The sequence below is a fragment of the Platalea leucorodia genome (assembly GCF_965183815.1).
Source record: "Platalea leucorodia genome assembly, chromosome: 3".
Lineage (NCBI taxonomy): Eukaryota > Metazoa > Chordata > Aves > Pelecaniformes > Threskiornithidae > Platalea > Platalea leucorodia.
In genome coordinates, this window is record NC_138825.1 from 47134724 (window position 1) to 47155856 (window position 21133).

Genomic DNA, 21133 nt, shown 5'->3' on the forward strand with positions numbered 1-21133 from the left:
GGCCGGTGCTGCCCGCGGGCCGGCGGCGGCCGGCGGCGGCCGCTCCATGGCTGGCTGACACACGCCGCGGCGGGCGGCGGGAGGGCGCGGAGCGCGGGGGGAGCGGGGCGGGGGCCGCCCCGTGCGCAGGCGCCCTGCGGCCGCCAATGGGCGCGAGCCCCCCCCGCGCCGCCTCCCGCGATCGGCGATCGGCTGGCGCTGCCTGGCGGGGACAGAGGTCGGCGGGGAGGGCGGGCGGAGCGCGCGGCGTGTGCCCGGCGGGGCGGTGAGGGCCGGGCGGTACCGGCTGGGCCCGGCGAGGGGGGAAGGGACCGGTGGGGGAGAGGTGGGCGCCGGGGAGGCCTGGGGAGCGGGGGTGTGCGGGGCCTGGCGCGGCCCGCTGAGGGGGAGGCGGGCGGGGGGGCGGTTGGGCCCTGAGCGGTGGGTGCGCGGCCGCCTTCCCGCCCTACCGCCTTCTCTTTGGCGTTTCTTTCAGTCGTCTCTCTTCGCCTTTGGAGGCCCGTGTGCTGGCCCCATGGCAGCGATCTACTCTGGGATTTACCTGAAGCTGAAAAGCGCCAAGACTTCTTGGGAAGACAAACTCAAACTAGCCCATTTTGCGTGGATTTCTCACCAGTGCGTTCTTCCAAATAAAGAGCAAGTAAGTACCTTTTAGTGGTAAACAGCAAAGACAAAAAATTCCCAATAATTCATTGCTGTTGAGGATGAATTGGTTCACAAAATCCATATCTAGTTGCTTAAACTTTTGACCCTAGGTAGTAGTGCAAATATAGCTCCGATGGTGAATGGGGGGTGGCTCTCGATTTCTGTGTGGTTGTGGGAAATGTTTTCGTAGCATCATCTTTCAAGTAGCTTCGGCAGAAGGATCTGCATTAGGGCAGGAAGAAAGAGTCTTTCTTATAGAGAGGGTAGTGTGTGTGTTCTGTCTTTCGGATAGAAGAGAAACCATTGTCTTCAGAGCTGTGTGCATTGTTTATTTTATCCTATACAGGATGCTCTAAAGTTTGATGCTTCTGCCCATAGTTAAGAACAAGAACTTTAGGGTGGCGGAACTGATGGTAGCTACACGCATGTTTCCCGGTGCTCTAAATTTGTGCACATGGAAAGAATGCAGTCTGGATTCACAGACATCTCCTTGGAAGATGCCTGGAACCCACCCTCTCCCCTCGAGTCTTTTGTTTTGACCTTGTTTTCTGAAGGTCCATTCAATGTTTCCCCGAGTGAGGGTTGTCTTGTGCTGCTGCTCCTCCAGCCTAGTAGTCTTGTGGAGTCTAGTGTTTGCACCATCTGACATCACTGTTTTGAGTTCCTGTTATTTCAGTTACTTGGAATATTAAACCTAGCCATACACCATCATTTTATTTTGAAATCAATAATTTAAATGAATATGTTTCAACTTTTTCCAGTTTGCACATGTCTAAATTCCTAGACCTGAATTTCTTGGTAGTAAATTTAAACATACCAAGAGGAGGATGTGAAAGGAATACCAATTGTCAGAAAGTGAAAACCATCTGATTCTTTAAGTTCTGATTTAAAAGCCTACGTTTGCTAATCAGTATTGACTGTCAGAATTATACCCTGATGAAAGGGCCTTAGGATGTTGACTCTTGAAAGCTGTCTTGGGAGGGTACAGGGGGAGCACAGAGCCAATGTTGAATTTAGAATGAAAGCTCTTAGGAATTTAGATCTTAGTTAAAACTTACAAGGGTGGAATTCTCTGCTCATTCAGCGCTTGTTCTGCTTGGATACAGAGCAGTTCTCAAGGCACGAGTGCTGTAATTGTGAAGAGGTACTACTTTTGTCTTGTTCTCACATGGGGGTTATGAAAGATTACTTCTTTTACCTTTTGTTAACAGGTATTACTCGATTGGGTAAGCCATGCGTTGGTTTCATACTACAATAAGAAACCTGAACTGGAGGATGAAGTTGTTGAGAAGCTCTGGGCTTATCTAGACAACATTATCCATAGTAGAAGACTACAGAATCTCTTAAAGAGTGGGAAAACAATCGGTCTCAGTTTTTCAGTTGCACAGGTAACTAAAACCGTGGATATTTTGTAACGTGCTGAATAGCAGTGTGTATCTTCTACAGTACGTGACTTCCTCACAGTGTAGGGTGTTACATGAAATATATAATAATTAATCTGATGGCTTTTAAAAATTTCTTCATTTCTGCACTGCAATGCAATTTGTATTTGTGCAGCGCTAAGGCTGAAAATGGCAGAGCATTCTAATAATAACCTCAAAGTTAATCTTCCTCTCTGTCTTTAACTTCTTCAAACTATCAGAGAGCGAACTGGTTTAAGTATTTCAGTAGGTAAGTAAAGGCTCAGTTCCATATGTTGCTATTCTATATTATTTACTGCTTATATTGCTATTTTGCCTGGGAGTCTTAGGTAGAGAGAGAGAGATTCCCTCACTGTGGGGCTCATCAGTGTGTTTGGCTTGAGTACTTGTGCAGCGTGATGTGCTGTTCAGCAGACCCTGCAGCTCCTTATGATGACTCTGAACAGTGGTGGCACTTATTGATCTTAATCATATCGTTATTTTAGCCTCTGCTGAAAGTGAATGGGGGAGACTTCAGTTACAGTTTAGAACTGAACTAGAAAGTGTAACTTCTTGTTCAGCTTCCTGATCACAGAAATGGCACAATGAGTGGATGGCTGCAAAGACAGTCAAAATGGCTGGAAAAATGACCCTTTTAGTTGTGATCTGGTTGGAAGGAAGCAGGAGAAAAATGCCTTTACCTGCGGAAATTGATTTGTGAAGTACAGAAAATTGGTTGGATGAAATCTGTGCTTCAGAGATGTTACACAGAAAGTGTGCCAAATTTAAATGTGGTCTGGGCATGAAAACCTGTCTGGCTGAAGATTAGGTGAGAGGTACAGGCCAGAGTACCCCAAAGACCAAGGAGAGAGGTGGTAGAGGGTCCAGTGGAAAGAATTTAAGGATCTGTTTTAGTCCAGTGGGGCTTGAGCTGAGGAGATGAACCGTCCACTACAACATGTAAGGAGACATAAGATGACATTTTTAACTCTGGAATAGAGGCAGATTTGTAAATTATTACTGAATTTGTTTGCTGACAAGATTATCTGGAGGTGAGGAAAGGGAACAAATAAAAAGGGGATCAAAGGAGAAAACCATAGGGATATCAATGCAAAGTTTGAGAAAAGGAAGGGAAATGCAAGTTCAAGTAAATGTTAATTCTTTAGAACTCTGTATCCCACAAAGAGTAGAGAGAACAGTCCTTCACATTCCAGATATCAGCCCAGGAAACTAGCTCTTTTTCAAATATGAAGATGATATTTAGTTGTGGATATTCTTACTGAATAAGCTTCCTGGACCAAAAGTGAGAAGTGTGTTGTGTGTGGTTTTTTGGTTTTTGTTTGGAACATAATTTTGCAGACCTTGCAAGAAGGGAGGGAATTTACCCCTACTCCTTTTCTTCAGGATCAACTGTTAGGATCAAGTATGGATAGTCTTACGCTGTTGCCGATAGCACACATACTGAAGGAGGGCTCCCTCACTCATCCTGCGGTGCAAACAAATGCAGGAATGCTGTTCTGGCCAGAGGAGCTTCTAGTTTGAGACCCACAATACGAGAGGCCCAGCAGCAGCTGTTGGCAGGTCCCTGTTGCTTCCTTCTTGCAGCCAGAGCTCACAGAAGGTGTCATTATGATGAGCTTTATCTTTGTGTGCAAAATTGACTGTGGGTTTTTATTTTGTTTCTCCCCCCCCCCAATCTTCAGGTCATAAATGAAAGATTGTCAGAGGCCTGTTCTCAAAAGACACAGCAAAACATTGGCACAGTGCTGAGTTGTTCCAGTGGCATTCTTTCTACTCCTTCACTCTCCATCATTTACACAGCGAAGTGTGAGCTCTTGGTTGATCTCCTCAGCAAGCTGTCCAAGCTGGCATGTCAGCAGCTGGCTTCTGATGACACTGTGGGCTCCCAGGTGTTCACTGTCCTCCAACTTACCTTTGCTCAATACCTCCTGATCCAGAGGCAGCAAACCAACCCAAATCGTGTGTTTGGGCAAGTGACAAGTCACTTGCTCCAGCCATGTCTGCTCCTGAGGCACTTGCTGACTGTGAGGAGCTGGACACAAGCAGATGACAACCATGTGCGTCACCACCTGAGCAGGGAAATCCGAAACCAAGTAGAAACTTTGCTGCAGGCTGGGTTATTCCAGCCTGAGCTTTTCTCATCCTACAAAGAGGATCTGCTGCCAGAACAGGAACTCCAGGAGAAGAAGAAAGGAGCTTTGAAAAGTCTTTTGCTACCAGTCAACACAATGCAGACCAAGCTGGGCAGTGGCTTTTGTGAACCTGCCCTCCATGGAGCTGTTGTGGCTGGTTCGGTGTCCCTGCTATATAAGCTCTTTCTGGACTCGTACTGTAAGGCAGAAAACCACCTTGTGTGTTTCCACATGCTCAGCAGGCTTTTTGGCTGTCTCAGGCTCTCTGGCCTACAGCAGGGCATGAGGGAGGATACGCTCTCGCCTGCAGACTGGAGCACAGAGCTGCTTGCTTTGGAACAGCTTCTGAATTTGGTGCTTAGCAGTGATATCTATAATGTCGCCAGTGACCGTATCCGACACAAGGAGATACAATTTGGGTTTTACCGCAAGCTAGCACAGATGTTGATGAGTCACTCCCAAGCTTCCATCCCTGCTTGGTTCAGGTGTCTCAAACTCTTGATGTCATTAAACCACCTTATAGTAGAGCCAGACTTGGATGACTTAGTGGCCTCAGCTTGGATTGATGCCAGGGTCTCTGAGCCACGTACGAAGAAGCCCCAGGAGACTCTCATCAACACCATGTTTCAGACTTACTCCAAGCTGCGACAGTTCCCACGGCTCTTTGAGGAGGTGCTGACAGTTATTTGCCGACCAGCTGCTGATGAACTGAGGCTGCCTGTCTTCTCTGCTGGCCTGACAGTAAAGCTTCGTGAGTGCCTCCTTGAACTGCCACCCAACCAGATTCTGGACATTTTGTGTCTCTTTGTGGAGAAATGCCAGACCCTTATCGTTCCTGCTGTTGAAGGGTCAGCTGATGTTGCCTTGAAGCTGCTGTCACTGAGCTCGGTGCTGCACGCTTTTCTGTTCAACATGAGGAGCCTAGATGATGTCACTCCTTCCCCTGTGGTCCTTCGAACTCAGAGTCTGCTGGCAAAGATGCAGAAGGGAATAATTCAGCCACTGATGGAGCTGCTGCAAGCTCCTAGAAGAGAGGAAGACAAGTCAGACCTTTGGCTAAGAAAGGCCAGTGACTCTGCTCTCCTCCTTGTTTACACTTGGGTTGAGGTAGACACTTTGTTTGGTGTTAGCTGCAGTAAATATGTGTCTCCAGCAGCTGAAATTGCTGGTGCTGTTACTGCATCTGCTGCAAGGCACGGGGGCATTTCAGCTTTCCTCTCTGGTGTGGAGGAGCAGTGCTGGGAGAGAGTCATGGAACTTGCAAATAGTTTTGCCTCCACTAGTAAATATTGCTTAGAACTGCTCACACTTCAGAAAATGAAGATGATCTTAATGCAGACCACAGCTGACCTACAGGCCTTGCAGCATGCTGCAGCTTTCATCCTGGAGTCCGGGAGATCGAGCATGAGCAGGGGAGAATCTGAACCATGGGATGGAGATATCAGTGCGATAAGTGATCTCACCTACCCCACAGCCCACTGGCATCTTGTTGTCTCCAACCTGACTATCCTGTTGCCGTATATTTCCCTGAAAGATGTAGAGTACATTGCAAATGTGCTTCTAGAGACGTTAGTATTGGCCAAAGCTCAGGAAGCTGGCGCAGACCCAGAGCCTTCCGTCAGCATTGGAAAGATATCCCTCGGTTTGATGCATAGCTCCTTTCTACCAGAAATGAAGGTCCTGCGTTGTGCTTTTCTGACCAGTCTTATCCATCAGTTTGCTAGGGTGCTGCCCTTTGCTGCCAGGGATTCGGTAGATCTGCCACTTCAACAGCTGTCTGCACATAATATCCCTTGGCACGAAGAAATCCTGGCTCCTTGCAGACCTGTTGACCCGTTGGAAGTACCATCGGAAAACAAACTGCTGAAGGATGGGCTCAGCTTGTCTTGGAAAACACTGGAGAAAGTTGCCCAATGTATAGTATTGTTAGCAAAAAACAGGTGCCCTGTCATCCTGAAAGACAGTCAACTGGAAAGCTGCTTGGGTCTGCTAGAAATTGCTTCTCTTCTGAAACTAGACAGTCTTCTTCCCTCTGACTGCACCCGGTGTTTTCTGGTGCTGCTGTCCCTGCTAGCCAATACCAGGGCTAGTGTCTCTTGCAGCAAGCTGTTACTACTAAAGTTTTTAAGTACCTGCTTCCATCTCCTGAGGTGCCTGCAAGCTGGCAGGAATGCCAGCTCTGTTTTTAAGGTGTTTCATGCCAGCGATGTTCTTGAAGCTGTCATGACCTCCCAGCTCACAGCTAGCAAATTCTTCACTGATGTTTTGACTGTTCCTGTTTGGGCACAGTATCTCCAGGAAGTCCAAGCCTTTTTGGAAAACTTTCTTCAGATGATTATTGAAAGAAGGCAAAGTGTGAGGCTCAACTTGGAAAAGTTCATGTCTTTCCTGGTGAGCTGCAAGCCAGATGTTGGTGCAGCCAAAAGCAAAGGCTGGAAAAACGGGAATCCTGCAGCTGGGCAGTTACTGCTCATGGCAGTCACCACACTGTGTCATGTCGTCACACTCTACCTTCAGCAGCTGCCAGAAAAGAAGCTACAGTCTACAGATGTCCTGTCTGCTCTGTTGGAGCCAGTAGTTCTGCAGATGGTCAGAACTGTTGAACACGGTCTTCAGAGTAACACCCAAAACCAGCCTTTGCCTGTAGCATTCATACCATCTGTCACTACTCTTCTCAAAGCAGATCTGAGCCATCCTGTCAAGAAGGGTTGGCAGAAGGAGCCCAGTGGGTTTTTGGAGCAACCCCGTATTAAACTCTACCAAAAGTTTTACTCTCAGATACTGAGAGAGCTGCCCTGCGCAGGAGGTAATCTGCAGTTCCTTCAGTCTGCGTTGCAGTTCCTAACGGTCTTCTGCTCAGTGCCAGAGCTGTATCCTGGAAAAGAAACTGCAATCACGGTTGTTTTTGCTATAAAAAAGCTTCTCACGGGTATGAAAACTCACTTTCTCCACTTCCTTTGCTAATTTTGCAAGACAGAGCTTTTTGAAAAGTCTGTATCTATTTAGTTGTGTTGAAGCAGTAGGCTATCCTTTTATAAATGCATAACAGGAAAATTTTCAAGGAGGCAATGTTGTGGTACCTGAACCACAGCTACCATCTGATTTGGTAATAATGATCTCCTGGAAGATGAAAACATCTTAGCAGAGTTGAGGTCCTCAGTTACTCATCCCTGTAGAGCATTTTGACAGTAACTGGAACGTGGTGATACTTCTGGATGTAGGGCTAAAGGTGCGGCATCCTTCCACTCACGTAGTTGGTACAGTAGGCACCACTGAAGCAGCTGATGTGCACCAGCTCAGATCTGATATGTCTTACCTGAGGATCTCGGAGGACCTTGCAGTAAAATGCTTGTCTATTTTTGTGTCTGATAGGCAAGGTTATAAAACAATGGAAATCGCCTAACTGTTAAGGATGCTGAACACCTGTAATTGTGATAAAGTCTCTGGGAGATTGGCAGATCAATCCCTTTATCCCCATCAAATAAAGAGCCAGGGCTAGAAATAACATGAAGAACCTCTCTTGCCGGCTGTGTGACCTAATGGCTCCTTTATATTGTCTGATTCAGAAAGCGAAATCAACTAAACCCAGCAGAGACATAACTGTTCTCTTTGACTTCTCCAAACAGTTGCAATTTGTGGAACTTACTACTAACATGCTCTAGTGCAGTGGTCTCCAAACATTTTTGATTGTGTACACCTATCAGTAAAAAAAAGCAAATAGAACATGCAGCCTCAATATATGTTTATTTATAAATTATATGCATGTGCTACTCTACTAGTATACTATGTACATTACAAAGCATACACAAAAAGAGGTTTAAAAAGCATGAGGTAAAGATTCAATAAACACTATTTTTACATTTTATTTTATTTATTAAATATATTGTAATTCCTACACCCCAGTGGATTGTCTTGTGCACGCCCTGGGGTGTGTGCACCCCACTTTGGAGGTTACTGCTGAAGTGTACTACAGTCATGATCTTAATGTTTATATTGGCATTAGTTAGTTAAGAACAGAGAACAGCTCTCCATGGAAAATCTGATCTTGAATTTGTGCAGTTGAGTTTGAGCTAGAACTTACACATAGATACAGGCTTAGTCTGTCTCTTCCCTGGCCTACATTTTGATCCTTTGGCATTGTGGTGTTCAGTAAGGGCACTGAGAGCAGGGATTTCACACTAGAACTAGGGACCATGAGGACGTGTCAATTGATGTAATTTTTCTGCTGGCTTTTCTCTCTCTCATCCTGTGCCTCACTTTACTAGTCTAAGATTGGTAAAGTGCTTTAGCCTGGAGACATAATTAATCACTGTAAAAAAGCTGTAAGAATTTCTGATGAATAAGTAAAATATTCAATAACATGAAATATGGATTCCTGCTGAAGATGACTTTTGGCATTGCCACAGATACTTGGATACTTGTGGAACTAAAAAACCAGCCTTCCGAATCAATTAAGATATAAGCTAGTCCAGGACTGTCTACGTAGTAATAATTGAGTAAGTGGGGAGTGTGACTTATGATCAGCAAAGACTTAAACTTTGTCGGCTTAATGCTTTTGTGACTTGCGATGGCTCTCTGGCCAGCATTTGTAGTAAAGCCCTGTGACTTATTTAGCCTACTCCCTTGGCTTGTGCACATGCTTTGTTGTAGTATTTCCATAGGCTTTTTGTTGGTATGGTGACTGCTCTGTGAACCCTAGGGTAGGAAATACTTGAGAACAGCAATTCATTGCAGTAGTGGGGAGGGAGGTGAAGGGAAAGCGTGGGGCCCTCTATGCATTTGAGCGTTAAAAAGGTACCCACAGAGCTGTTTTAAGATTAGATTCGCCCTGTTCTTACCCGTGTAAGTCCCTGTCTTGGGAATTGATTAAGGCGTGCTTGTGTCTCTTGAATACGCAGGTCCTGCCATCACAACCCAGGTGATCCAAAGTATGGAGATGGAGCTGACAGAGGTGCTTGTGCAGCTGCTGGGAAACTGTTCTGCTGAGGAATTTTATACCATAATGAGGCTGGTGCTGCAGGGACTTGAAATGAGGAATGTTTGGCAACAGAAAGCTAAAGTAAGGCATGAGCTTAATTTATTGTCAACTTCTTTCTTCAGTTTTCTATATCTTGAAAAAATTTTGTTGGCTGAATGACATCTGATAAATATTTTTTTCCTCTTCCTGCTTTATGTTCAGTGCTCCGGTCAAATTAATTTACACGGTTAAGGGCTTGGTGACTGTGCACCAAGACATGTTCTGCACCAAGACATTCAGACATGTTCTGAATATAAATTGAGAGAGGTGGAAAGATCATGGAAACCTACTGGAAAAACCTCCTGTCCAGTTTAAGGACTCAGCAGTCTTAATTCCATGTATTGTCAACAGAAATCACACAGGTGTGATGTTACAGGCCGTGCTGAGATTTTTTTCTACTTGCTGATCAGAGCTCTTGCACAATGGATACTAGCAGTCAGTTAATTTAACCACTGTTTGTCTGTGGCTCTTCTTAACAGGGTTAAAGGCACTTTTAGAAATGCTGGCATTTTTAAGTAAAACCAAAACTGCACCTGTGCTTTTGGTATTTGTCTCTATAAAGACTTTTACTCAGTAATAACCAGATACCACTCAGTAGCTTCTTAAATACTGTGCCTTTCTCCAGAGCAGCTTAAGCAGCAGTGGTGACATATGGAACACTTTCAGCAAAAAAGCCAGCTGTACCCTCCATAGAAAGCTCAGTGACTTGAGAATGAAACTTGGATTAAACTTGGGGGTTTATCTGGCTCTCTCTTATTTGTCAGAAATAGACATGGCTATGCTGCATCAATTCTTGGTATGTCTTTTTGAAAGTGTATCTGAAATTCCTGTACTACGCATATAATTCCTGCCACCTGAGTATAGCTTGTAATATGTTTCTTTTATCAGTCTGTCATAACAGCCAGCAAGTATAAAACCCACTGCTGCCAAATGCAGCGTTCTTAGCGTATAGTGTATTGGTGTCCCTGTATTCCCTCTGCTTCCCTCTGTTATCTAGTGGCAGTTGAAGGAGAAGGCTTTTCTTTCTTAAAAATCATGTACACCTTTTTGTACAGTAAGTTGATTCTAAAAAAAAAGTCGCATGCAGTACATTTGGGCCAGTGCTGCTCAGCATATTGAATTTTGTTGAGCTGCTGCTCACTTCACAATTTCCAAAGAGATCTGTTGGTGGGAGGACTTCATGTGTCAAGGCTCTGGTAACGCTCAAAACTGCCACTGCCCTTGAAAGAGCTCTTCTGTACTTGAAAGGAGCCAGTGCATCTTGTACCCGTGACTGATCATCAATCTGTTTTCTGCAGGAAGTATTGTCGGCTGTTACGCTAACCAGATTGTTGCTCAGCTGCCCATTAAGTGGAGACAAAGAGAAAGCTTTCTGGTTTGCCAGCCCACAGATAATCACAGCTTTAGCTGTAAGTATCTCTTTATTGTAACTTCATTACCTATCCCTTTTATTTGCTGGAGTCTGTAGTGGTTACATCTAACATGCACAGAGGCATACAGGAACAAAGAGAGTTATGGATACTAGACAAATCCATACCAGATTCACCTGCACTTTTTTGTCTAGACTCTGTCTCTCCTCCTTCCTCAAGTAAATCTCCTCCTGTGAGTGCAGTGTGTACGTCATCCATTTCTTATTATCAGTAATTTTCTGGGACTGCACCGTGTAATCTGGAGCTTGGGAGAAACTTGTTAGGCTGCAGAGAAGAGAGTCTGAGTCTCCTGTCCTTCCTTCTGTACAAAGGAGAAGGCAACTGTCAGCCACATGTCACAGTAGAAGCCAACAGCAGCAAAACAAAAAGAAAAAAAGTGCTCATATTAAAAAAAAAAAAGATATAAATTCACTGAATTATGAATGGGAAACTTAACTGAAAGTAACCAAACCCAGGTTTCCTGTCCTTCATTTGTACAGCATACAAACCTAGTGATGTAGGTTTTTCTTCTCTCATGGTGATGGTGTCTCTGGACCAGAATTTGTCAGAGGTTGGCCCTGCAATGGCTGGGAATCATGAGCGTGCAATTTCTGCCCCTTTTTGGTAGGTCTGCATGCTTGTAAAGAAGAGAACTGTATCAATACATTCATGCGAGGAGGTGCAAAGAGATGCTGGTTGTCAGGGGACTGGGGAGTAGTTACAATTCCACACTTACAGCAGTGCTTGCTTGAAATGCATCATAAGCATCCTCACCCAGGGTGCAGTTGCACAAGAACAGCTAAAGTGCAGGAGTCTCCCTGCCAGTTCAGCTTACACCAGTCTAGTTCCACTGACTCAAGTCAGAGCATTATGGTTCTCTGGTGTGCGAATGCTAGTGATAGATGGCTAATGCTCTCCTCCTTACCTGTTTCCTGTCTTCATGTAGATGCAAACCAAAGAGGCCTGTCAGGACCAGTCACTGATTTCCACCATAGTTGTACCTATCCTAGAGACTGTAGCAGCTCTGCTAAGGCAAGGAGAAGGGGTCATCCTGAATCCACACCATGTGGCATTGGCATTCAGCATTCTCCTAACAGTCCCTCTGGATCATCTGAAGACAGAAGACTATCGCGGTGTCTTCCTGGGAGTCCATGAAGTGCTTTTCTCTATTGTGCAGTGTCATCCGAAGGTATATCTGGGAGGGAGGAGAGGAAAAAGGTAGAAAGAGTCAGCACAGAGGCCAGTGATGAGAAATTTGTTTTTTAATAGTGGTTTTGAAATAATTTGTCCTGATAGTATGAAAGTGCTTTGTACGGCCTGTCATTTTAAAGGCTGGGAATCTCAAAATCACGTCATTCAGTTGCTCTCCTGCTTTGTTTTATGCCTGCATTGTTGGTCTTTGGCAGCAGATTGCTTATCAACATCTGATGCTAGATTAGAATAAAACTTCCCCTTTTTTTTATGATTGATTTCTAGAAGCACAAATGGGTCAGGCTCTAGGACCTCATTCTCCCTGGAGATGAAGATTCTGCAGTCCTTTGAAAACAGGGCTTGCAGATGTTAGAAGTTGGTGACCTTCAAACATTGTACCATCCTGGTGTTCTTGTCAGCCTTCTGGCATGGGGAAGTGAAGACGTGCCAGGACTTGCAGAGGGTTGGAGATACTCCTACATGGAATATGTAGGCAGAGGTGGAAAAAAAAAAGAAAGGGGCCTCGTGCATTTGTATTAGGACTGAGAGTGAAGAAAATTAAAGATGGGGAAACGGCAAATTATAAAAGCAAGGCAGTACACGTTGCTAAAATGCCCTTACAAAAACCCTGTGGTAGAAAGCTGCCTGTCCAGGCTGTTTTCACACAGTGATCTGTAGTGTTACTGGACCCTGCATTCTGTGAATCTGTCTGGCTACACACGTTCTCTACCAGCAAGAACAAATTCCCTAGACATTAGGGTACTAAATCAAATGCTGCTTTGGAGAGATGGAGTAACTCTAATATGATGTTTACTTGTTATTTACATTTGCATATGGCCAGGACTGCAGTCCCGCTCCAGGATTCTCGTGTGCTAGATACCATATGGATACAGAATGAAAAGATAGTCTCTGCTCCTGACAGCTGTATAAGCTGCATATTTTCCTTCACAGGAATTGATTTCCCTCAGACTATGGGGTGGTGTACCTCTATCCTCTCCACTCCCTTTACTATGTAATCTCGGATGGTTTTATTTCATGTCTTTGCAGGTTCTGTTGAAAGCAGCACCATCTTTTCTGAACAGTTTCCATCGTCTGGTTGTTTCCGTCATGCATGAAGGACGTCAGAAAGGAGACAGAGGTACCATATCTTTTCCACTTTTGCACTATATATGCACACTGTAATTTTGTGTATTCTAGAAGAGGAGATGCAGAACAGGGCAGTCTGACACCAGAAGCAAAGTCCTCAAAAGCTAGCTGTGGCATTGAAACCATTAGCCCTATCTGTTCTTTATGTAAAATTGAGGATGAGCTTTGTGGTGTCGTGGGCTTATGAAGATAACTGGGGCTCCTGTGGAGCTGCATCCAGACAGCACTGCTTTAGGTGAATAAGGTATTCTTCACTGGCTGGCTGGCAAGTAGACAGGAACCAGAAAGGCTTGCTGTGCCCAATTTCTGCTCTTCCTATCAACTTCTGTGCCTGAAAGCATGGTGGCTGTGAGCTCTGGTGATACATGCTCATATGCCTGAGTTATAGCCCAAATAGATCCTACTAAATGGAGCTTTTTGCGACTGGAACTATGTTTACTACAGACGTGAATTGTCACCATTCTGTGCTAAGCATAAAGCCCGAACATTACACATGTCTGAAGCATCACTTGGGATTAGATAATATATCTGTACGGTCAAGGATCTGGAATTAGTGTAGTTAAATATCTCAAAAGGAAGAAAAAAAAAAAAAAAACAACTGATTACTGGAAGTTGTTAAAGAATTTGCATTGTCAAAGTAGCCAAGTCACAGATGTTCACAGTGGTTAAGGTAGTCCTCCTGTAGTTTATGCTGGTCAGGACACAAATACCCTGCCATTAATAGTGGTGACCTTTTGAGACAAGTTGACTTCATGGCCTGCAACTGCTTGTATCCCAGCTTTCCACTGATGTCCTACAGCCTATTCCATGTTCAGATTTATCTCAGCTGATATGCTGCCCGCAACTGCGGGCAAATGTAAGTGTGTGTATGCATCATGGGGGAATATACTAACAAAGGCTCAATGATAGAGGAAAAGGTATGTTAAACTGGTGCCAAACTTTGAGAATTTGCTAGCTTCTGTAATATGTTTACATAAGGCAAGGGTCACAGGAAACTTATGGGTACATGGCATCCTAAAGTTTAAAAACATGCTGTTTATCTTTGCTGGATTGTTTCATTTTCATAAGAGATAACATGAAAGTAATTTCTAGATTTCCCTTCTCCCTTGTTAGTGTTAGTTCATTCACTGCCTACTGAAAGGGTAAATTCTCAGGTGATCTCTACGGTCTCACTTTAATTATCTTCAGTGCTGTGGCTTCTGCTGTTGTATTCCACGTAATAAATCTATTCAGAAGGCTTTCTTACTATGCTGTTTCTAAGAGGTGTCTTCTGATTTTCTGTAGGTAGAGAATATAATTTTTCAGTCTCCTTGTTCTCTCCTCCACAGTGCTGGTTGGGACTGAATCAAGGAAGGGACCATAGCTGCTGCTTTTAGGACTTCAGCATACATAACAAATACTTTTTGATTTGCAGTGCATGTGGAGTGGGAATCAGTGTGTTCTTACAAAATAACCATTGGAAGATATGCATATGGTGTGTTGTGGGGGTGTGTGGGGGCCTCTCAGCTGTGGCTTGATAAGAAAAGAAGATAAAATGTGCAAGCTGGTGTTGGCTTCATGTAGTTCAAGAATCATATGGAAGATTGGGTGATTCTTTGTTTTTTTCCTAGTGTTTTTAAGCCTTAAACACCAGACTGCAACTCACTTTCTGTTTTAGGCAACACAGATGAGTTTGAAATTATACTGAAGTGTGCACACTTGGTGGAACGGATGTATACTCATATCGCTGCAGAAATGGAGGACTTCACTGTGTTTTCTGCTTTCATTGTGGCTCAGTATGTGACTGAATTGCAGAAGGTAACGTGTTCTCATCCATCTTGAAAGTGCCATGGTATTGTGCTGGCTTTGGAATTCCTGTTCCAAAGGCAGCTGTGTTAAGTTTTGTAAAATCTGTGAAGTTATAAAAGTTGCTGTGCCTCATGGGGATATAGGTTTGATCGAGACTCTGTGTTACTTTGAGCAAGAGTTCCTGAGAATCTTTCTTATGCAGCTCCTGAAAACTTTCTAAAGGTGTGGGCTGTGGGGTTTTTTTAAGGCAAAACAATGCAATGCCTATTTACAGAAATGCTTTGCTTTTCTGTCATGTTGGGTGTTGTTTTTTCTTCATGTGGTAGTTAGGTTCTTCTCCCAGCTAGTCTTAGTTGTCCAGGATTGATAGCAGTTAGGGCCCCATCTGGCAAAGTAATGGGAAAAATTCTCCTGGAAAATGTCTTTTAATCTGGTCTAAATGAGTAAGTGAATGGAGAAAATGTTACCAAGCCAGAGAATTGTTAGCTTTTCAGTAATTCTCCTTCCGTACCAAAGACATCATTCCCATCCTTGCTGAAAACAACTACTCCTACTATTACAAATGCCAGAGCCAGGGCAGTAGCTTCTCACATCCAGACCTAAGTTCAAATCATCATTCTGTTCAGCCCAATGGATTTAGATTTCACCAGGGTTTGAATGCTCCTTGTGTTGCAAGTACCTGCAAATTGATTATTTGTGGCTCTGGCCTGGGTATGGGCTGAAATACAGAAAGGAATTTTAGTCTTTGATTTTGGGCTCTCTTACCACAAAAATATCCGAACTGGTGCTATGTTTCTGAAGGATTATGGTGTAACCAATGTAACTAACGACGAAGGTTGTTGTGTAGCTTAAACTCAGCTGCCTTCTCTATTGCCCGGCTTTTTTCCAAGGTTTGGGAGCAAAACAACGGGGTATGTCAGTTTTTAGCCAAGTTATTTAGTGTTCCTGGTAAGTTGGTTATTGTTTACATAGTAAACATAGTAGTTTAGCAAATACTAGGGACAAATTACTGTTAAGACTACTTCTGCTCTATTTAACTATCTCTGAACTCTGAAATCTATTCATCGCTGAATGTAGAGCATGTACTCAGAAAGCCTGAGTTGAATTGTCAAATGACCTTTCCAAGTTAAAAGGACACTTACTCAGTATTAGCAGTGTACAAAGTCTCACGGGACTTCTAGGAAAGTTTTGTGCAATACTAGGAAATGGAAAGTGATGGATGATAGCTGAAACCACGGATCAGTAATATATGCATGGAACCTTTGGGTGTGGAAAGAGGAATCGGTGTAGTGAGCCACCAGACACTGTGACAAAGGGGTGTTTTCTGTCTGACAGAATAGATAGATCACAAGTAGGTGATGATTTATTTGCTCATTAGACTGGTGAGAATTGATGGATATCGGAGGAAGGGGAGGCCTCAGCATGCCTGTCTTAAGGGGGCATGTACACATCTTCCATGTTGCTCTGCAGAGGGAGAGAAAAACTCCTTTAACCATTCATCTCTTCAGAGTCCAGATCAGTGGCTTTCAGCCTGTGATCTGAAGACCCTGGGGGTCCATCAAAGGTAACTGCGAAAAACATGTTGGTAGATTTAAGTCTTTATATGGGCATCTGCACACTTACTGGAACTCTTTTAAGGGTCTGCAGACTAAAACTGATGAAAGCTACTGGCCTAAACAGTCACTTACTCCTAAAGTAGTAGTAAGTAGTAGTGCGGCACTGGTGAGGCTGCACCTCGAGTACTGCATTCAGTTTTGGGCCCCTCACTACAAGAAGGACATCGAGGTGCTGGACCATGTCCAGAGAAGGGCAACGAAGCTGGTGAAGGGTCTAGAGCACAAGTCTTAGGAGGAGCAGCTGAGGGAGCTGGGGTTGTTTAGTCTGGAGAAGAGGAGGCTGAGGGGAGACCTTATTGCTCTCTACAACTACCTGAAAGGAGGTTGTAGCGAGGTGGGGGTCGGTCTCTTCTCCCTAGTAACAAGCGATGGGATGAGAGGAAACGGCCTCAAGCTGCACCAGGGGAAGTTTAGGTTGGACATTAGGAAAAACTTCTTCACCGAAAGGGCAGTCAGGCACTGGCACAGGCTGCCCAGGGAAGTGGTTGAGTCTCCATCCCTGGAGGTATTTAAAAGACGGGTAGATGTGGTGCTTAGGGACATGGTTTAGTGGTGGACTTGGCAGTGCTAGGTTAACGGTTGGACTTGATGATCTTAAGAGTCTTTTCCAACCTTAACGATTCTATGATTCTAGTTGTCTAACAGTTCCCTCAGTGCTTCCTCTTTATACTAGGAAATAAAATATCTGTGTGAGTTATTTTGTGTTAATCTAGAAAGATTCCTTGCTGGAGTGGGTGGCATCTATAGCCTCTTTCATACTGTTGACAGTGCTTTTCCCTTGTTGTCTATGAACTGTTGCTTAATTCGGCAATAGCGAAATACCTCTTCACACATTTAATGTCTCACATCAAGAGCTCTGTAATGCTTGACAAATTGGTTGTGCTAACTATATAGACCATAAAACACTTACAAGCATAATTAACTGCCAGCCAGTAGTGGCAGCTGTTTAAATTGTTGGTTCTGCTTCCCATAGTGTTATTGGAGGGTATTTATAGGAAACTGCACTGCAAAGCAAGAATGGCCCAAATAAGGCATGGGTCCAGATTAATTTGTTATGTAAGGGATGCAGTTCCATTAATTGCAGCTCTGAGGTACCTGCTTATCCCAAGTGGGACATCTGGTCCGTCTTGTCAATAGCTCTGGGTTTTCCTGTCCTCATTCTCTGTCGTCATTTCTCTGCCCTAGGAAGGGAGAGGCCAGCCCAGTGCATTCACTGGGAGTTGTGATGCTCAACTGTTCTGTTACTTCAGTGCACGGTGTAGGGAGAAACAACATCTGTTATAAACCAGCCAATAGATCAGCTGACATAGAGGGGAAAAATGACAAACTTTTGGACGTGCAAGCTCATCAGGGTCACAGATCCAAATAAAGGCTTATGTGCTTTAATGCCTGCCCTATGTTTTTCCCAGCTATGTTAGCAGGTCTAATAAAATATATTAGCTGTTTTACATTTAGGGCAGAAAGAGAGCAGGAGCTTGTCACAATGATTAGGAGTGCACTTCATTAGCGGAAAGTTTATTAGTTGCCTCAGGAAGAAAGAAGTCTGAATTTTAATGACAGCTTTTTATGTAATTTTCATTAGGCCTGGAGTACAGAGGCTTAGGTCTGGAGGCATAAAGCTAATTTTGGGATTCAGCAAAGATAAGACATGGTTCTGTGGCAAAAATAATGTGATTATGCCAGAGGCCAGCCCCGCCTCAGGCAGTGAAGTATTTTGCAAGTGATTGTGAGCACAGGACAAATTCCAGTTAGCCTGGAGGACCAGAGGACTCCAGAGTCAGCACTGATGTTCCTGGTTGCAGTGGCGGTTCTGCTGGTCGTGGGGTTGAGCAGGGGTTATAATGGCAGGAGCAGGGCATGGAGTCCTGAGTCGTTCATTGTATTCTTTCAGCTTTCTGCATGACTTCAGGCAAGGTACACGATTCCTGATATTAAAACAGATTAAGATGTGCACATCTCTGAGCTTTTTGAAGGCTTCTTTTATCATAGAATCATAGAACCATAGCATAGTTTGGGTTGGAAGGGGCCTTTCAAGGCCATCTAGTCCAGCCCCCCCCCTGCAGCGGGCAGGGACATCTTCAACCAGATCAGGTTGCTCAGAGCGCCGTCCAACCTGACCTTGAATGTTTCCAAGGATGGGGCATCTACCACCTCTCTGGGCAACCTGTTCCAGTGTATCACCACCCTCATAGTGAAGAATTTCTTCCTTCTATCTAGTCTACATCTACCTTCTTTCATTTTAAAACCATTACCCCCTGTCCTATTGCAACAGGCCCTGCTAAAAAGTTTGTCCCCATCTTTCTTACAGTCTCCCTTTAAGTACTGAAAGGCTGCAGTAAGGTCTCCCCGCAGCCTTCTCTTCTCCAGGCTGAACAACCCCGACTCTCAGCCTTTCTCCATAGCAGAGGTGCTCCAGCCCTCTGATCATTTGTGTGGCCCTCCTCTGGACCTGCTCCAGCAGGTCCATGTCTTTCCTGTGCTGAGGGCTCCAGAGCTGGATGCAGTACATTGAAGTCCTCAGACACAAATTGTTAGATAAATATCAAGTTGTTAAGTGTAAGTTAAAATTGATTGACTAGCCAATGTGAATGATAGAGTAGCCTAAAGGAAGTGCTTATTTGAAACTGAGACTTAGTAACATACAGCTAATATGAGACATACAGAATGTACTGAAATGCGTAATCCAGGGCAAGTATTTTAGGTTTTTTTAATTACAGTTTTTCTGCTGAGGAGTTTTCATATGATTCCAAGACGGTGAGTGTCTTTGCCTCTGCAGCAATGTGTATAGTAGCACTCTTGGGCATTTTATTGCAAGGGGCATGGTTGTTCTGCAAAACGTGTTTGCAAAAATCAGGAAAATACTGCATAAGTCAAAATCTTGGATTTTATCTAATGGGCTGTTCCAGATGGTCTGATGCACTGCGTAACATGTTGTCAGCATTTGATGTATACTGACTGTGGAGAAGATGTTTTCTTGCCTTTTTGTCTTCAAGTTTAATGCAGTTTTGTTCTTCTTGTAGGTGACTTTGCACCCAGCTGTGAAGAAACATCTTACAGAAGGGATATATCACATTCTTGACCTTTGCATTGAACGGGACGTCAAGTTCTTAAATGCGTCACTACCAGCAGGTGTAAGGGAGGTCTTTAAGGACCTGTATAATGATTACAACCACTACCACAAAGCAAAAAAACAGGGGGAGGAAAAGTATACTGCATGATGAATCCTGCCTGGTGCTGCACAATCAGGTCTGAATTGATCTTGCAGTGCTCAGAAGATCCTCAGTTGCTGTTTGGTTTGGGATGACGAGTAAGATCAAATCTGAAGAGGGTCCTCTAAACATGGATTGCATCTGTCTCTATACAGCCAGTCTTCATAACGGGGAAAAGGGGAACGGGGAGGGAGGATGTGCTGTTAGGTCTGGTCCTGCTGTGTGCCACAAGTGGCAGAACTGCTGCACCTGTGCTGGCCCCGGCGAACTCGCTCGGAGCCCCGGGGAGCTCGCTGCAGTGTGGCAGCAGATGTCAGGCTTCAGGCTTTGGCACATCATGGTGCTTTTCTATGGAAGCAATAGTCTGGTGTAAAAGCCAGTGAGGGTTATAACTCCTGCTCTCGCTTACATGGTAAGCAGAATTAAAGCAGTTAAAGTGCTTATTTTTGTACCTTGTTATTTTACATTTTGTTATTGAAGAAATTTGTGAATGTTACACAGCTGTGTAACATTCTACTGTGCAAAACTGTGGAAATACAGTAAAAAATTTGGAAGTTTGTATCTCTTTCCATGATTGGTTTTGCTCTTGATTTCAGCCCTGGGCAATCCCGTCTGACCTATTCAATTTCCTTCCCAACTGAATTATCCTGTGATCTCATGATAATCACAAAGACTGACTACTTAGAGCTCTGGTCGATTTACTGTCATTAAGCAATTACACTTAGTCATCTGAGCCGTGGTTGCTCTCAGTGTACATTTTTAGCTTGTGACAAATGCTAAGTACCAAGACCTATCTGAGACCTTTTTGGTCTAAGCTGAGCCTTGTTGCTTTGCATTAACTCTAGGTTAAGAGCAAGCCCTGGACTTACTGCAGCTCACCTGATGGTAATTTAATAAGATGTGGTAAATTAATCACATTTGAGCCTGTAAGAAGCTTTATCAAATAGCCCCCTTTCATTAGGTAAACTACAGAAGTTTGTTTCCTTGAAAATGATAGAGACTAAAGATCCAAACTTTCACGTAAATGGTAAAACAGTCTTCACACGTGCACGCAGTTAGTAGTAAGAACTCAATACTCTCACATGATTATCTGGTTTGATCTATAGGTAGGGGGTGGGCAGAGGAAGACTGGAATGTGGCTTACCACTTTTACTGGGTCCGTCTGCCTCATAGTAAGGTCCAAAGGATGAAGTTTGGCTGGGGCAGGAGATTCCACATGGCACGGGCAAGGGAGGTGGGCAGGGCTGGGGGGGAGCCAAGGCAGGTGGAGCCGGACCTTGGGGCAGGGTCATGGCATGGCAGCCGCTCTCCGAGATAAAGCCCTTCGTGCTCCTCCTGCAGTGCCCCGCTGGCTGTGGCCCTGGCAGGGCACTTCTGGCATATCACAGACCTCCACTGGGGCCCGGACTGGGATCTGGGATCTGGTGTCAGGTGCCTGCCCCTGGCCCTGTGAGGCTGCGGCTCACACTGGTGCCTGCTCACCTCCTCCATCTTTGCCATGTGGAGCCTCTTGTGCTGGCTAAACTTCATCCTTTGGACTGGAGATGGTCCTCCTCACA

General features: G+C 44.6%; 1 protein-coding gene across 3 annotated transcripts; it reads left to right on the forward strand.

The window, feature by feature from the left end:
• The first annotated feature begins 178 nt into the window (after positions 1-178).
• On the forward strand, positions 179-20452 carry URB2 (URB2 ribosome biogenesis homolog). 3 transcript variants are annotated; one of them, XM_082306664.1, is made up of 10 exons: positions 179-217; positions 476-640; positions 1857-2033; positions 3749-7127; positions 9097-9257; positions 10514-10624; positions 11571-11813; positions 12863-12953; positions 14619-14758; positions 19386-20452. In XM_082306664.1, the coding sequence occupies exons 2-10, from the start codon at positions 515-517 to the stop codon at positions 19581-19583; spliced, it is 4626 nt and encodes a 1541-aa protein (XP_082162790.1). In that variant the 5' UTR covers positions 179-217; positions 476-514; the 3' UTR covers positions 19584-20452. The 3 variants fall into 3 exon arrangements, with proteins under 3 accessions (XP_082162790.1, XP_082162789.1, XP_082162791.1); XM_082306663.1 differs by lacking the exon at positions 179-217 and adding an exon at positions 220-265; XM_082306665.1 differs by lacking the exon at positions 179-217 and adding an exon at positions 304-325.
• Positions 20453-21133: the final 681 nt, after the last annotated feature.

Excerpts from the sequence above, each read along its gene's own strand:
- URB2 (XM_082306664.1), top strand. The coding sequence starts at position 515 with ATGGCAGCGATCTACTCTGGGATTTACCTGAAGCTGAAAAGCGCCAAG. Across the intron at positions 641-1,856 it reads TTCTTCCAAATAAAGAGCAA|GTATTACTCGATTGGGTAAG; the intron begins GTAAGTACCTTT and ends TTTTGTTAACAG. Across the intron at positions 14,759-19,385 it reads ATGTGACTGAATTGCAGAAG|GTGACTTTGCACCCAGCTGT; the intron begins GTAACGTGTTCT and ends TTCTTCTTGTAG.